A 16,419-nucleotide genomic window follows, 5' to 3' on the forward strand; every position below is an offset into this window, starting at 1 on the left:
ACTGTCAACAACTGCAAAGCAAGAAACTGTACAAATTGAACTCATCCACTGTATAGCATTTTGGAACTACCTGTGCTTTTGCTGTGAAGCCACTAGAAATTACGCAAGTCAGCATTTCACATTATAAAGAAAACTGAATAGGAAGAAGTGTCACAGAGCCTTGCAGGTGTACACATGATATCTTAGAGAGCTAGAACTAGTGTAACACGTAGCAGTTTTCTTCTTAGATCTTGCCTAGGTTTTCTCCATTAGAAATGTCTGCATTTCTATACTTACAACTTTAATTTGACAAAAGAAAAGAGACCTAGTTCTACTTTTATAAGAGCTCCCCAGTACTACCTCCAAGAAATTTATAGCATCTTACCTGACAGACAGGATGGTTCTCTAAAGCTTCATGCAGTGATTCAGAGCCAAAATGACACCTTTGTAGAGGACACTGCTCTAACTCATCTTACTTAACCTTTTCTGAGCTAATTATCATGATTGACTGTTGAGGCCTTGCCATGTTGATGAGCTGCTCTCACACTTAGGAAAAAAAAGAGATGGTGCCCTTTTATCAAGTTAGTGATTGTATTTAACTGATTGCAGTACATCTAAATGTCAAATGCTCTTGAACGGGGAAAGGCCTTGATCACACAGTACAGCAGGATCAATCTGCAGGAAAGGGCATCTAACCCTTTCTCATTTAAGTATGCTAACACTCACCATTGCCATGTGTTAACCTGCTTGTTACATTAAGGGGCATGAAGAAAACTCTGCAGTATCCCAGGTATTTGGTGCTTAGTGCATCATGTCCATCTACAATTGTATGCCTACCTAGCTTGCAGTAATAATGGGCCTTAAACCTTGCAGACTACTGTAAAACAGTATTCAACTCTCAGTTCAGTTCCTGATTTTAGAAAACTGCAGCCCTTTTCACTGAGAAAGGAAACTGCCTTTCAGTACTGTGCAACAGGTCAACAGGGTAACGAGGCTGCTGTTCCTAAGAGCTGCGTACAAGCAATATAACACCAGTGCTTCACACACATGCACTAAACTTTACAACTCTGTTGATGCCAAGGAACAGAAGTTTGCACTCCTCGTGTTTTACAGATTCCTTCTTCAGCCTGAAACTGGTCTACTCCCTTTCACTGGCAGGTCAGGCACAAGAGCTGGCTACTTTCAGTTTGGTAAGAACAACCCAGTTCATGTACTGAAATAATTTCAGGAGTCTGGAAATCAGGAGTCTGGCTTCAAAAGCAGATCAAGCCAAAACATGCTAAATGCAGATGTACCCAAAGATACCTTATAGCATTAGTAGGCTGTTCTTGATCCAAGGAGACAAAACCTTCCATAGCATTTCTGAAGAACAGAAAGCAACAGCTCTCCAGGATTAAGACAGCAGGTACTTCACTGACACCAACATACCACATTGGTTAAAAGCCATGTAATTGCTTAAATGCCGAGACACCACGATTTGCCAAAGTCTTGATTTTGGTCCTTCTCAAGCACCACCAACAGCAGGACTTCACATAAGTTTGAGTTAATATTAGATAAAAATACATAAAAACATTTGTACAGGACACTACAGTTTAGACGTCTTAAGCAATATGACTTCCATCTTTCTTGTAGAAATTGAAGTGTATAGCTTTCATTTCCATTGGAAGAGTAGTAAAAAAGGGCGAGATCTTAAGAAAAACTTCTGGAAAGCTCTCAGGAAGGAGACTTGATACATTTACTTTCTTCACATCTGTACAGTCTATCTTGGGAGTAATAACTCTAGTGAGCAAAAGCATCAGGTACCACATTTCACAGAACGTCATCAAGTCCAACATGGCAAAATGTCCTTTAAAGATGCTTTTTTCTAGAGAATAAGATTGTATGATCACTTTGCAAACCTTCTACTAATAGTGACAGTACCTCTTAGGACCTAAAGCTGTATAATAGTTACTTTGTTTAGAACAAATGAAATCTAAAGTAATATTACAGATTTAGAAACTAGATCCTGCCACTAAGAATTCAATGTAGTACAAATAGAAAACAGATTTTACCAGTTTTAAAAATAGTTGTATAGGGGAATACAAGAACTAAGTAGCAACACAGAAGTATTAATAAGCCCTGCATTAGACTATTAAAACCTTGTGTTCTACAACAGCATGATTTGAATTGTGAACTATAGGTCATATGAGCTATTCACTAAACTTAACGCTTTCAAAGTTAAACATCAGCTAAGTTGCATTGCTATTTCATATGTGGATGCCTACATCAATGAAATTCATTCCAAAGTGCAACTTCACCACCAGTCCAACATCTCACATGCAGTTAGACCAACTGAAAAAACCCCACTTGCTTATTTATTGCCATTGAGTACCTCTGCCTTATAAGAGTAAGAAGCAATACTAAAGTAACGAAGATACTTTTATACACTTTGTTACATTAAGAAAAAATGTTGCTGGCTTGACCAAGGTTTTTCCTAAATGAAGTTTCCTCAATAATAGTGTTAAAATTCACTTACCTTCATTTGGTGAAGTTTTCAATTTTGCACAGATGCCATGTACATCTCCATAGCATTCCTGTATTTTATGCAGTGCATCTGTAGCTCGAAGTTCCATAAGAGAACGGAGCTCTGCAAGAGTAACTCCAAAATCTCCATGATTAGCTTCTTTTACAGCATTTTTTACGCCACTATATGCAACTGAGTTGTTTGCCATATCACCCATGATGCGTGCAGTCTTTAGTGTAGACAGTTTCCAGTAAGGAAAGAGATTTCAACTTAAAATATTTCCAGAACGAAAATAAATCCTTTGGGTATGGAGACAGTCAGGAGAGCAGACACATCACCCAAGTAAAAGACCCCTTCTGAAGAGATATCTTTGAGCTTGTCCCATGGCGTGTTCTGTTCCCCAAGCCAAATGGCATGTACAGTCTAGGGAAAGAATAAATACACATTCGGTTACATAACAGCTATAATGCAGTACATTGTAAGACAACCCTACCCTTTGTATTGAGGTTATAGAACCAATTTCTGCTTAAGGACAATTTCTTCACATTTCCTAAAATATTTCAGCTGGAAAGAATGACGAGGCACAAAATGGATGTTTTGCATACCAAAATAACCAGGCATTATTATACTTTCTTAAATCATTAACTACTTAGAACAGCTATTGCCTTTAAGTCTTGCGTTTTGCTTGGTAGATCCATACGGTTCATCAAGAGGAAACCTTTTAAAATACCAGGAAATAAATCTATTTCCAGGGAACTGGAGTTTGGATCATCCACCACTGACATCACATGGGCTAAGAACGTGCTCAAGCTAAAAATCCCAACTTTTCACCTCAAAGTTTGGGATCAGCAAGCTTTTGTGTGTTCCCATGAACTCATTTGTGGAAATCTCAAGAAAAACAGGTTCAACACAAAGTTAGCCCATGCATGAAGCACTTCTGTAGTTTAAGTAGGTGTGTATCTTCAGGCAGACCTTAGTGCAGTTTCATGTGCAAAAAGTTTTAGCCCCCTTCCAGCCCATGTCATCACAAATCAAGCCTCCCACAGTACCTGCATTTAATTTTGAACAGAGGAGAAAACTGCACAATACCACCTTCCTACAGAACGGATAGGCAGACTAAGAGTAGCTCTTCCATCTGACTATCAAGAGCACTGTAGCTTAATAACATTTGCTAACCAGATTCTTAACCTGCACAGGTGTTCTATATTTAATTCCCACACAGCTGACATTCTGCATGCACACATGTATCCCCACAACAGTATAGTGAACACACACAGACACTTCATGCCTACATGAAGACCTGATGTCTGATCATGTAAGTCAGCTTTATTAACATAAAGGAGGCACAGCAAGCACAACTAACAATATACTCCTCATGAAACATAATGTTTGCCAGGCTCAGACAAACGGTAACTTGGACAATTCCAGGTCAAGACGACCCTCAGGTGTCGTATGCCTAGCAGAAGCAAAAAGTTACCACTGACTGCATTGGTTTACAAAGGCAAAGAGTCAAATAGCAAAGAAAAGATTTCTGTCTATTGCCCTCCAGGTTAGAGGACTGTTCAGCTGAACCACCCCATCTATGTTAAGATCCAGGTATAAGCACCTAATTGCCAGAAATTTAAGGTAAGGAGAGGAAAGTCTCAGTTCTCTGCTCTGGAAACAATCAGCTTCAGCTCTAGTCAATCGAACATTTCAAGCACTGTGCCACAGTACTGCATTTACACTGAAGGCAACCACTGATGCTGAAAAACTCTAAAGTGCTGTCACCCAGCCACAAGCAACAGTCCCATTTCCAGCAGAACTACAACCGCTCTTCTCTTCCTATCACTAGGAGATTCTGAGAAAAGCACTGTCTGTGGCTGTTTCCTGGAGAGCAGCAAAAAGCACAAAGCAAACAGTATTCATATGCATAAAACTTCAACATCCTATAACTAACATCAACAAGGTACCTAATTTAAAAATTCATTTTATATCTCAATTGTTTTCTGTTACTTGCAAAAAAAAAAATTACAACAGTTGAAAAGTCCACGATGATGGTGTTAACCTGCATACTATGATGCAGTTTTGATTAACGCACATTCTTCAGCTGACTGTAACATGTTCTGCTAGAGTATCCTGTACGTGAAGAAATTCATGCAAATCATATATGAAAGAGCGCTCTTTAAAGCCACACCACACCACTTCTTTTATCTCATCTATGCCCAAAAGCTGGAGGCTGTTGGCCAACTACTAGTCTAGGAAGATTTATCAATTGGCATCCGATCATAAGCTATGACAGTATAACAAGAAACAGATCAGGCAAATGAGTTTGTATAGCTATGCAGAAGGTTCTGCAGCTGCTAATTAGGCAAAAATAGACCAAGCAGAATACCCCACAACTAACGATGTCAAACTTGATTCAACTTTAATTAAGAAAAGCTCTGTTCAATCTAGCAGGAGCCCTGCACTTGAGGCCCAAATACACCCAAATCCAAGTGCAGACATGAAGTTAGGAAAAGCTGCAGCTCTAGTCACTGCTCACTTAGCATCGAAAAGCTTTAGGAACGAATTCTGGGCCAGGGCAAGACTTTAAGAGCAGTAACACTGCTTAATCATAGCTCACACTGTGCTTTGCACTCTGGTTCTATCACCTCTGTGCACCTAGATGCATTTTTGTTAAGCCATAATAGTCCATTGATTAGCCACTACTAACAGTTTATACTGAAAGAAAGGGGTTATCCGATGTTCTGAAGTACCTCAGTGGTGTCCTAACTTACCAAAAGACTCTTAGCATTCACAGACAAGTTCAATAAGCTTACATTAACACTACAAAAGCCGTGTGGTTCTGCTGATCAGCTCTAGTAGAGTTACAGACTATATGGCACATCGATGTTAGGAAATAGCTGTGGCAAATAGAGAGGAACAGTGTGAATACTCCTCCAATTTTAAATACCGAGCAAGAGCAGTTTCCCTCAAAATCATAGAAACTTTGTTAAACATTTGCAATCTTACACCAAATCAGACCAGAAAATCTGCTCTGGTAACCCATTTTTACCAGGCATTTCAATGGACAGTACAAAAGCCTCTTTACACACCGGTACAGAACCAACTTACCTTAACATAGTTTCTCTGTTGATTCCTACAGAAAAATCTCGCTAGAAATGCCTTTAAGAAACATCCTAATGCAGTTTTTATGTCAAAACTTGCAACATTCAATTGCTTCCTGTTACAGCATGTTCCAACAGTCCACTTTTGTAACAAAGTGGTAATGCATAATGCAACTATAAACAGTGAAATCCAAATATCAAAAGAAAGCATATCTTTAAGCCACATAGATCCTCTAATAATATTTGTCTCCCACTAGTGGAATATTTTGATTTGACCAGCATTCCACTTCTTAATTCTTGCAGCAGCCATTTCAGATGTTGTTGGAGTAGCAGAAGCTCTGAAGCACTATAGTTCAAAGCAACTCCAATATGCTAACCTCAAATTTTAAATTCAAGAAACAGTTAGACTGTCTATTATTCATTTATGCACCACTGCTGAAGTTCCATCTTATTTAAAGTTTAATTCCGTTGAAGTTATGTTGGTATCCACCTTAAAGATGCTGCACAGAACATGATGGAGAGAAGTCTGTCTTTCATTAGGCACATCAACTTTTGGATAATCCTTTGTTTACACATACCACTGAGACTATGAGCAACTTTGAAGCTACTGTCTGTCACACTCAAGTGACTAGAAATGCTGTACTGTAGAAGTACCTTACAGTAGCAGCACATACTGTCACAGGCAGGATCCAGATACCTGTGCAAATCTCTCTGAAAAGACCTTGCTGCTCTATGACTAACAGCTTCACTGACACGTCACATCATTGCAGCTGCCTATGAGGAGTACTGCACCCCAAATTTCTTACCTAAATCAAACTAGTATTTTTTATCACTGAGTGTGTTTTGTTACCAAAGACAATAATTCAAAACCATAACCCAAGAAACAAAGGTTAGATAATTTTACCAGTGTTAGAAGTTCAACAATCTCATAATCCTCTCTAGCTGGACTGCAAAAAAGACAAGCTCTAAACTGAAGTCCATGTTTACCAAAGAGATGTTTACCAAAGCATGATGAGACTACAGATTACAACTATTTAGCACCACCAGAACACACTATGTTGACTAAACTAGAAACAGCTGTAACATGTTTCTTGAAGTGTTCTTGTAACAACACTTTAAATATAAACCCATGTTAATACCCCATACCACCCCAAAAATGCTACTGTTGAGGCATCCCTGAACATTAAATACGCCTCAGAAAGGACTCCAGGAAGTCCTTCACAGGTGGAAGTTTTTAGTCACTTAGTAACTAATAATTCCCTCTATTTGGACAAAAGCTAATCTGTGCTCCACATTCATCAAAATTAAGGCTACCTTGAAGTGATAGTTCACAGTGGCCACACACTGACAACCAAATATGAACAGCTGGATTTAAGAGTAGCATAATTACTATTACCCAGATGCACAGGACCTAGCATACCTTAGACGCCTATCCAAACCTTTCCTGATATTGAATCTGCATTTAATACTTGCTTCACCAACCTACAAGAAATACATTTTAATATTGATTAAAGAAATTAAATCTTAAAACATTTAAGCAAACTCAAATCTCTCAAGAGTCAAAGGTCCAGCAATTATATATCCTGTAGCACTCAATTTAATTTATACATCTGCTTGAACACTGTGCATTCAGATATTAAACATGAGCTGGTACTAGCATTTGACTTTCAAAAACACACTAAAGCTAGTTGCTGTAATATAGGAAAAGGCCTGCAAAGTGATTATCTCAGGAAAGCCTTTGTTTAATCTAATTAGTTCAATGAAGACTGGACAGATGTGTACACCAAGAGGTTACAGTAATAAAAACTGTCCCCATGTATTTCAGTAGTCATGCCATTTTAATCAGTTTCATAAAACAGCTTTTGAGATACTAAAAAACATAATATGCCTTTGCATACTTTAGACTGAAAACCGCAGCACTGGGTATGTTCCACAGTTTTCAAGCCATCACATGACATTTTTCTGGGGTGGAGGGGGTGGAATTTGCCTGTAATAATATTATAATGGAAAGTAACTGTAACTGAGAAAGTGACCTGGAAATCAAACTGCAAAAGTCTGAGGTCTTCTGCTGTGGAGGGTCAGTTTTCTTTAAGAGACAGACCCTCATACCAACTTGAAAGCCTACAGAAACTCACCAGCTGTTTCACAAGAGAACAAATGAACACTAATAAACTGATACGTTCATACAGAACAGAATGCATTTACAGGTCACAATCACACATGTTAAGGTGTGCTGAGCAACTAGGAGTTAAGTCGTTTCAGTCGCATGCTGTTGCTTTAGTGCAAGCATCTCAGAGAGCCTGGCTTATGAAGAGACAATTACAAGTAGACTGAAGAGCTAAGAGGGAGAGGGCACAATCATGGAAGACTCTACAACTAAGTTTTTAATACATCACCTTCAACCTTAAATATGCCCAGTGACAAGTCTCCCTCATTACAACTCCTGTGTTATAAACAGTAAATTCAAAGGTCATGAGTTTTGCTGAGTTTTCAAACAGAAATCTGACTTCTTCCTGAAGCTTATTATTCTCTTGGGAGGTGTACTCGCCTAACTGAAATAAAAACTGGCTGCTGCTCCTAGACTGCAGCAGATGTAAACAGTGGCATTTATCTCACTTAAAGGATTGCTGCTGCCTACCGTGATTGACACTTCTTAGTAGCAGTTTCATCCAGTGGTAGTTTCTTTGCTTTAAGACCCCAAATTATTTCTTACTGAAATGACAGCTAACAAATTAGGACTTCAGTAGTGTGAAGTCAATTTGGCAGTACAAGTTAGCAACGTTCAGGCAAAGGATTCCCACATCAATTCCCTCCTATTTTGGCAGCAGCAAGGGAAAATTGTAAGTTGAGGGGGAATTATTACAGCATGAAAAGCATGACCTTCTCTTATAAAGCAGCTCACTCCACAGCCTCTGCAAGGAGCCTGGCAAGCAAGCACACATTGTCCTGTACCATCAAGGCACGACGCAGGCCTGTGCTGCCCTGCCTTCTCCAAGCCATGGCCCTTCACTCGCAAGGCAAATCCACTCCGACTGAAGCGATAGCTACATTAAGAAACAAGATCGGAAAGTGCTGCATAGATGTCTAAGCAAAAAAAATATTTTTATCAAAAGCTTAAACTGATCATTAGCTTACTGAATTTAAAGTACTTTAACTTGAATATGTGAGAACTAAATAGGTAAAAAAGACTGACCCAACAAGTCGAGCTTCAGAAAAATCTAAGAACGCTTCCAAGAAACATCAAACTGAGACACACTGCAGAGCCCCAGGGAATAAAACCAACGTGATCACCATTACAGAAAGCATCAAGTGTCCCATGTATTTAAAATACTAGGCTTTCAGTGTCTCCCATTTCATGTTACAATACTGAGTTGACCACAAGAAGCCAAACACTTCAAGTCACAAACCCATGCAGAAGAGTTGAGTTTAACTACTTAAAATACTCTCGTGGAAGTTGGAGTTAATCATTCCAGATATCCACTATCAGAGCAATATCTTCAAGGGTCTCCCACTGTCCAGAGCTCTGACAAACACACAAGACAGCTTTTCCCTTCTCCACCTGCAGGCCCTGAAGCTTCCTTCTCAGTGCTTCCTTTTACTAGGCTCACACATTTTTTGCTCTGGAATGCCATCGTAAGCAAAAGCAAAAAGGCTAAATTTGACAGAACTGCTTGTAAGAACAGGTAATTCCAAGATAAGACTATAATCCTGGAGAAAAAAATTGTAACCTCTAGATATGACTATCCGATTTGGCATTGTTTCTAGCGCATTCGAGTACCTAAAATGAATTTATGGTGTGAGTCTGCCTCCTCAGATAACTTGAAATGAACAGAGTTGCCAAAATTTGGACTAAGGTAGCTAATGGCTGAAAGCAAACCTGGGATACCACAAAGCTCCACCTACTAGTGTTTAAAATGCAATAAAAAAAGTGTGCCCAATGCCTATCAATATTTTCCTTTACTTCACATCCATTGAGTCGTAAATAAGATGACTGAAGATTTAAAGTCTCTTAATCCTGCACAGTTCTGAATAAAAATGTTTATTTGGTGTAATAATGCTGTAAAGTAAGTACTATCAACAGGTCTGTTGCATTAATAACAACATATAACCCTAAAAGTAGATATTACTGTGCAGTGGAATCACCCACTGACAAACACTCATTAAGTTTGGGGACAAGTTACCAATTTTCTCACCAATATTCATCAAAAACATATTGGCAAAAATAATACTACAAGAAGCTGAACTTTTAAAAAAACAAAGATGGTAGCATGGTATCCTACTTATTAAAATCACGCATCATAAGACTACAACAGAGTTTACCTGCATTCCCAAATCACAAAATGCATTCCAGTCACAAAATCTAACGGTCATGTGTTAAGTGAGGCATATGACATCATTCTATGCAGCCAAGTTTCAAGTACAGGGAAAGTGAGATTACATCAAATTTTGTCCAGAGCTCGAATTGGATTCCTGGATTTCAGTCACTTGTTGCATTTTAAGCTTAGTGCATGTCTGTAAGCAATGCATCTGCCTGGTCAGCTCTGACAGTAATTATGACTGAGCAAAACAGCAGCTGACTTCCTCATAACAGTTATTCCTACAGGTATATTACTTGTCTTGACAAAAAAGGTAAACCCTCTAATTTTTTGCTGCTTCCCCTTAACTGTGTTTCTGATACATTTTGAGCTAAACACATATCTCAGATGTTATCTCTTTTTATTTCCATCTTCCAATTCCCACAACACCATACATGCATACCATTGAAATGGCTTTAGTCAGTTTGAACAATGATTTTCTTCCCTTCCCATGTTATTAGACAGTAAGTAGCATTAGTGGAAATTTTTTTGTTCTGAAGCTCCAAGTCAACTTCAGGAGTTCTTAATACCAGAAACCTTGTTTCAGGACATCACACCCATTTAAATTAAAACATGTTCAAGTTAAATTGCATATAACACTTCAGCCAGAATCAGACATTTACCATCTCATCCTCATTTGAACACTCCCCCTTTTTTCTTCTAGAAAGTATTCCTTCATATTAATATCCATTTAGGCTGAGCGGTATGCTTTTGACTGTAACCATGCTTCCTGATATCAAAGAGGTGCCAGAGGCTCTTTAGAGCTATGAGCCTTCAGGCAGAGGGCAAAAGTCCATCCCTACCCGATTTTATTTGTATTCAGGAAACTGGGACAAATTTAAGATTAGTCTTAAAATTGCTAGATTTATTTGCATCTAGTGAGAGTACACTTAGTTACTTCCATGAAGTCACTCTGCATATGACTGACTCCTTTCCATTGGGGCAGTACAATTAACTTAGCAGGGTAAGTTTTAAGGGTTTTCTTGCTACCTTGGCCTAGCTTACTGCTATATAGAAACAGTACGATGAAATATTCTATATGCTTATTGAACTGTAAACACATAATATATAAATAAATATAATGGTGATTAATCCCTCCTGCCAGAAATATACCAAGTAAACAGACTAAAGAGTAATTCTGACAAAAATCCTTTCAAAAACTGCAATTACATTTGCCATCTTCTATTCGTAAGGCGCCAATTTTTTTTACTTCAGATATCTTATTCTACACTTCAGTAACTTTTTCAGAACTACTGCAAAGTTTGCTGCTCCTGCTGGTGGCGACAAGAGGAGGTTGGGGGGTGGGGTGGGAGGTGTTGTTTGTTTTTTAACCTCAACATTTGAATTTGAGAATCCACTGTATGGCTTTATAAGAAACACTGATGTGGAATCTCTTGCAAACTTCTTCATTATGATTACATTGATCATCCCTTTAGCTCTTTTTGGTAAGTTTTGAGAGCTTAGCTCACTAATTCATTCCAGTGGGCCTCCTCTTTCTGGTACAGTATAAGAAGCATCTGCAGTAAATTGCACTTCATGGTATTATCTGATACATTTTACCATTTCATGAGGCTACATATTGCTTTATCCTCAGCCACATCTCCAGTTTCAAAACTAGTCTTTCCTCATGATTATACCTTTTTTTTTTTTCTTTGATCTTTCTGAAGTTGACACCCACTTAAAGGCTAAATTCCCGTGTTGCCTGCACTGTCATGCTCTTGTAGCTACTCCTATTAAAGAATTTTCTCATTTATGCAGGCTTGGTTGCTGGTCTGGAGTTTTTTGCATACATTTAAGTATTACTGCAATACAGCTACTGGTACTTGTCCATAAAATGACAAATTAAATGCTGTGTGATCAGTACGACTTACATGACAATCCCTGGTCCACCATTCAATTTAAGGTAATAAATTATTCTCTTGGCAGTTTCTGTTTCTTTAACATAGTCAGGGAGCGTGTAAGAGCTGTTAGTAGACAGGATGTACAAAGCTGAGATTCCCATCTCTTCATAAGACTAGCAACGCAAGCAGCAAGTCTGTCACATCCTTATGTGACCAAAGGCATGGCTGTGCTACAGTGTCAAGGCGTAAGACTTCCACCCACAGAGGTCCTGAAGTCGCTCTCATTATTTGACACCAACAACACTGCAGCTAACACCCTTCCACCCTTATTCTTTTGCACTGGGAAAAGCCACCTACATTAATTAGCAACTGCATTAACGAAGTAATAGGCTATGCAAAAGACTGCTGTTGCAACAGTCACACAGGCAACTCCGGGCTCAGAACAGTAACTTCGTGTGTGCCTTTTCACTCTTTTTCACAGCACCTCAGCCAGAGAGACAGCATTTCATTTGGGGTCCTGCTCTAAGTCCGTCTCTCATGGGACGCACAGCTCTCCAACCAGTTTTCAGCACCCCCTTCCTTTACTAATCCTTCTTCCACTGCTGTTGCCTCCTTCCTGCACTTCCATGACCTTTAAAAATGGACAAATTTCTTGACAGCAATGCAATCTGTCTCCTCCAGATCCAAGCAGATAGAAACCACCATGCACGGTACCAAGCCTCCACCCTCCCACTAGCTAGCTGTGATCATAGCCACGCATTTCGCTTCTCTGCGGTCCAAGAGGAAGCTACTTGCAGCAGCCAGGCACAGAAAGCAGTCACTGAGAAAGGATTTTTCCATCCTGCCAGACACAAAATAAAGCTAGAAGATTTATATATCAGGGTTTCTAGTGGCTGAACAAGTTATCAAAGCAGATTCACCTGAAAAGTTTTCCCACAAAATGCCAGAACAGTTGATTTATTTGTAGAAGTCATAAACACAGTGTGGATATGCCAACTTAAGGGATACACATTCAGCTAATGCTGGGAGCATCTTCAACATGGAACTACACCGCTGCCACCTTTAAGATAACATTAATCTCCACTCAAGGAAAGCTTCATTTTCCCTGTTATTTCAGGTAAAATGACAGGCCACCAAAATCATGATACATCACTTTATTGCCAAGGCCAGACACAGTCTGAACCAAACAGCAAATTCACCAGACTGTCAAATCACAGCTCAAGCAGATTTAGTAAGCTTAATTAATTCTCAGTTTTGGTAGGCTATTTAATAATTGCTGTACAAACCGGCTATGCACAATTAACAATTGCAGCTTCATTTCTAAACTCGTCAGGTGTGAAGATCTGTACTGTGCATAACTTTCGTTTCTGAGAGCACAAAGGTATCAGTTGCATGATTAATTCATCAGAATAAAGTGACTGGGGAAAAGAATGCAAATGGAGCCACATATTTAAAAGTCCTATTCCATCCAATAAAGGAAATCCCCCCCCCCCCCAGTTTCCCCTAAACCAAAGGTCTTAACTCTTCACTAGTATCAGTGGATGCTAAAGCAATTTGTAGACAGTTGTGCTTCCAGTCTTAACAGTAAGCATTCAAATCTGGAGGTGAACTAGCGGTGTCTGGCTTTGGCACAATGCTTATTCCTCTAGGTAGGGAAATATGCCTTGAAAACTTCGTAGCAACCAGCTAGACCTGTTCAGTACTGACAATCTGATATTTGTTTCCCTCACTCCCCTGCCCAATCAAAGCACAAAGCTATCAGAAATAACGTGGTAAACCGCCAGGCATTTGGATGCCTAAAACATAACTACCATTGGCATACACAGTGAGGTATTGGTCTCCTGCTAAGGCAGCTCTGAACCCTCAGCAGTAATTTCTAGTGGCTACTTCAAATTAAGGGCAATATTCCTTCTTCCAAAAGACAGCATCTGAATTGGGAGCCCACTGCCATTCGTTCAGCTGTGGCTGACCCTCAGGGCCAAGAGCCTACCCAACCAGAATGACAGCTGAGTCAGAATTATTATTTAAGTCAGACCCATTTTCTTCCATCCACATAAAGCTATTTCTCACAAGTGTTTGTTTATTTTACAGTGGCACATAGCAACGTTCTGCAACTTCTGCAATCAGGTTGTTTTTAGCAATAGCACACAGTATCTCTGAAGAAAGGGAATAGGGAAGGGCAGTGTCAGCTCCTCAAGTGACAAACTTCAAACAACCTGCCAAACTGTTGGATTTGTGCATGTTAGACTAATTCCAACCAGCCACTGCTGAAGGCACAATTTCTTCTTAAGAAAAAAGATCTGTATGTCCAGCTGAAGGTTTCAAATGAACTTCCTCAAAGGGCCATTGCAATTACACATCTGACAAGCACACCTCAGCTCGGTGTGAGTTTCTTTCCCCATGCAGCCAAGTAGGGGCTCAGATCATCCCCGATATCAGAAGCTAATCACATTTTTAATTTAAGCCCTACAGCCCACAAGTTTCCCTTACCACAGCAAACAGGTAGAGCAGAGTAGAGAAGTGGAAAACTTCATCTAGCCTGAGATTTGCAGGACTGAGGGAAATGACTGTTTCCTCACTGGGGGGAAGTGACTGAAAAAAGCATCAGAGTATCATGAAACAAGAGTGACACAGCACCATGAAACAAAAGATAACATGACTTAACCAAAACTCCCACAGTTCTGGCCTCAGTCTTTCTAGAGATAATTTTGGAAGATGCATGGAAGTTTTCCTTCTCTGCCTCCCAGTGCTCCACAGTTCTAAGCAGCCTCTTGTATCCCTGCTCTCCTCCCAGAATAGTCACCTGCTTTCTCAGCACCTTCAAAAGACTCTTTAGCTTGAAGGACACAGAGCAGCCTGCCTCCATTTCTAATGGAGAAGAAAAAGCAGACTGCTAGAAAGCAGCTGAGCTAGGAGTGTTCTCCCAAAAGCCTGCTTATTATTTCAGTCTCATTAAGAATTACTTATTTCAATTAGTTTGTCAAGTACAGGGAAGAGCCATCTGAACACCTTTATAATTAAGTATGACTTCAGTAGCGTTTCCAAAAAACCTACCTGAGGTAGGTAAGACCTTGAATGAAACTGTGCAAGCATGAGGTCTGCTAGTAACAAGTAGCAGACCTGTTTTTCCACACTTTCAGACTTCAAAAGTTCTCTCTACGCAGGGTACCAAACACTGGCTAGGAAGAAGTAGGACTCCTCAGTAAAAAGTCTCACGTGTTAAAAAACTATACACCTAATTTCAAAGTTACATTATGAATTTGGCTCATTTAAGTTACGTATATATTCAAGTTTGTACACACTGTCAGGCAGGTTGACATCCAAGTTCTACCATTGCCTTTAATCCATGTTTGAATTCTTAGTTTGAGTCTACTTCCATTATTTTTACAACATTGCTTTCTCCTTCTCTGGAGGGAAGGGATGCTTTAAAGTACAACAAATTTATACTAACACCACGATGAATATCCTTCATATGTTTACGATTCACAGGTATAGCAGCATAGCTTATAAACACTTACAGTTCACTTTCAAAACATGCATTTACACTAAACATTTTTGCATATTTTTGTATTCTGCACTTGTAGACTCCATATGAGAAACTAGTCACTTTCTCTAGACTATTAGTAACAAGTTAATTCTTGGTGTGCTACACTCCTGCTACAGGAGTTAGCTTTTTACACATGTATCCAGGTGTAATTGAAGTATTTCCCTCTAACCAAAACAGCAGGAAACTGGGGTGGTAGTTAGGGGTTTGGGGTTTTGTTTGTTTGGGTTTTGTTTCTGTGCTGAGTATCTTATTTTGTTGGTATTTGAACACAGTTTAGGATGGTTATCTAATTAAAGGGATTGAGCAAAGCGATCAAGTATGATACAGTCAAAATCTACAACAAAATTAAGTGTGAAGGAACAAACAATTTCAGACAATTACACAGCTGTCTGTCAAAACCACAATCTAGTTTAAGGCATAGTGCTTTAGGCACATAATTAAGACTAAACAGCTTTCGAGACTGCTTTCTTCCTTAAAACTCAAAAAGTAGGTACTTACTAAATAAAAATTACCTTGTTGAGCAATTATTACTAAAATAAGCCATTAGCTGTCAAAAAATTTTTCACCAAGCAAATATTTTCCAAGTATTTAAACAATTGCCTCACAGCAAAATTGCTCAAAGAAAGCCTAAGCCAAGCTATTTTAAGCTACTTTATTATTTTAAGCTACTTTAAGATTAGCAATCTCTGACTCCTTAACTTGGAGGTTTCTAAAATACAGTAGGCTTTCGTAGAAAATAGAAGCATTTCCCTGTGCACTGAAAATCCTCAGCTGTTCTTGCTTGAGAAGATTAGGGTTCAAGGCAGGCACTGCTAAGCTAAATTTTATCGCCTATATTATGCAGGTCAGCAAGTTTTGGTTTACTTGTCAAGTAACATGAAAATTATTTAAATACAACACTGGACATTAAAACAAAAGATTACTGAGCATGGCAGTAAAACTCTAAATTCTGAACATAAAAGTGGGCAATTATCCAAGTCATAGGGCTAAGCTTCAAGACCTTAATCCACAACAGCATGCCCAAAGGGAAAAACTGGAAGAACAGGATATTTGGTAGGGGGAATACACTCACTGTGAGAGAAAGACCTGTTCTAACTCTTGTGGG

At 39.1% G+C, this 16,419-nt stretch overlaps 1 protein-coding gene across 5 annotated transcripts in view; it reads right to left on the minus strand.

Annotated features, from left to right (window-relative positions):
• The window catches only part of ATP2B1 (ATPase plasma membrane Ca2+ transporting 1), a 66,133-nt gene that overhangs the window by 36,123 nt on the left and 13,591 nt on the right, over positions 1 to 16,419 (minus strand). For 4 of the 5 annotated variants that reach the window (XM_040594191.1, XM_040594194.1, XM_040594195.1 and 1 more), the window contains exon 2: positions 2,495 to 2,905. In XM_040594191.1, the coding sequence (XP_040450125.1) occupies positions 2,495 to 2,699 (205 nt within the window). In that variant the 5' untranslated portion in view covers positions 2,700 to 2,905. Of the gene's footprint in view, positions 1 to 2,494; positions 2,906 to 5,578; positions 5,601 to 16,419 lie in introns of those variants that run through there. The other variant, XM_040594192.1, reaches the window with a different exon arrangement.

The sequence above is a fragment of the Falco naumanni genome, chromosome 5, assembly GCF_017639655.2.
Source record: "Falco naumanni isolate bFalNau1 chromosome 5, bFalNau1.pat, whole genome shotgun sequence".
NCBI classification, from domain to species: Eukaryota; Metazoa; Chordata; class Aves; order Falconiformes; family Falconidae; genus Falco; species Falco naumanni.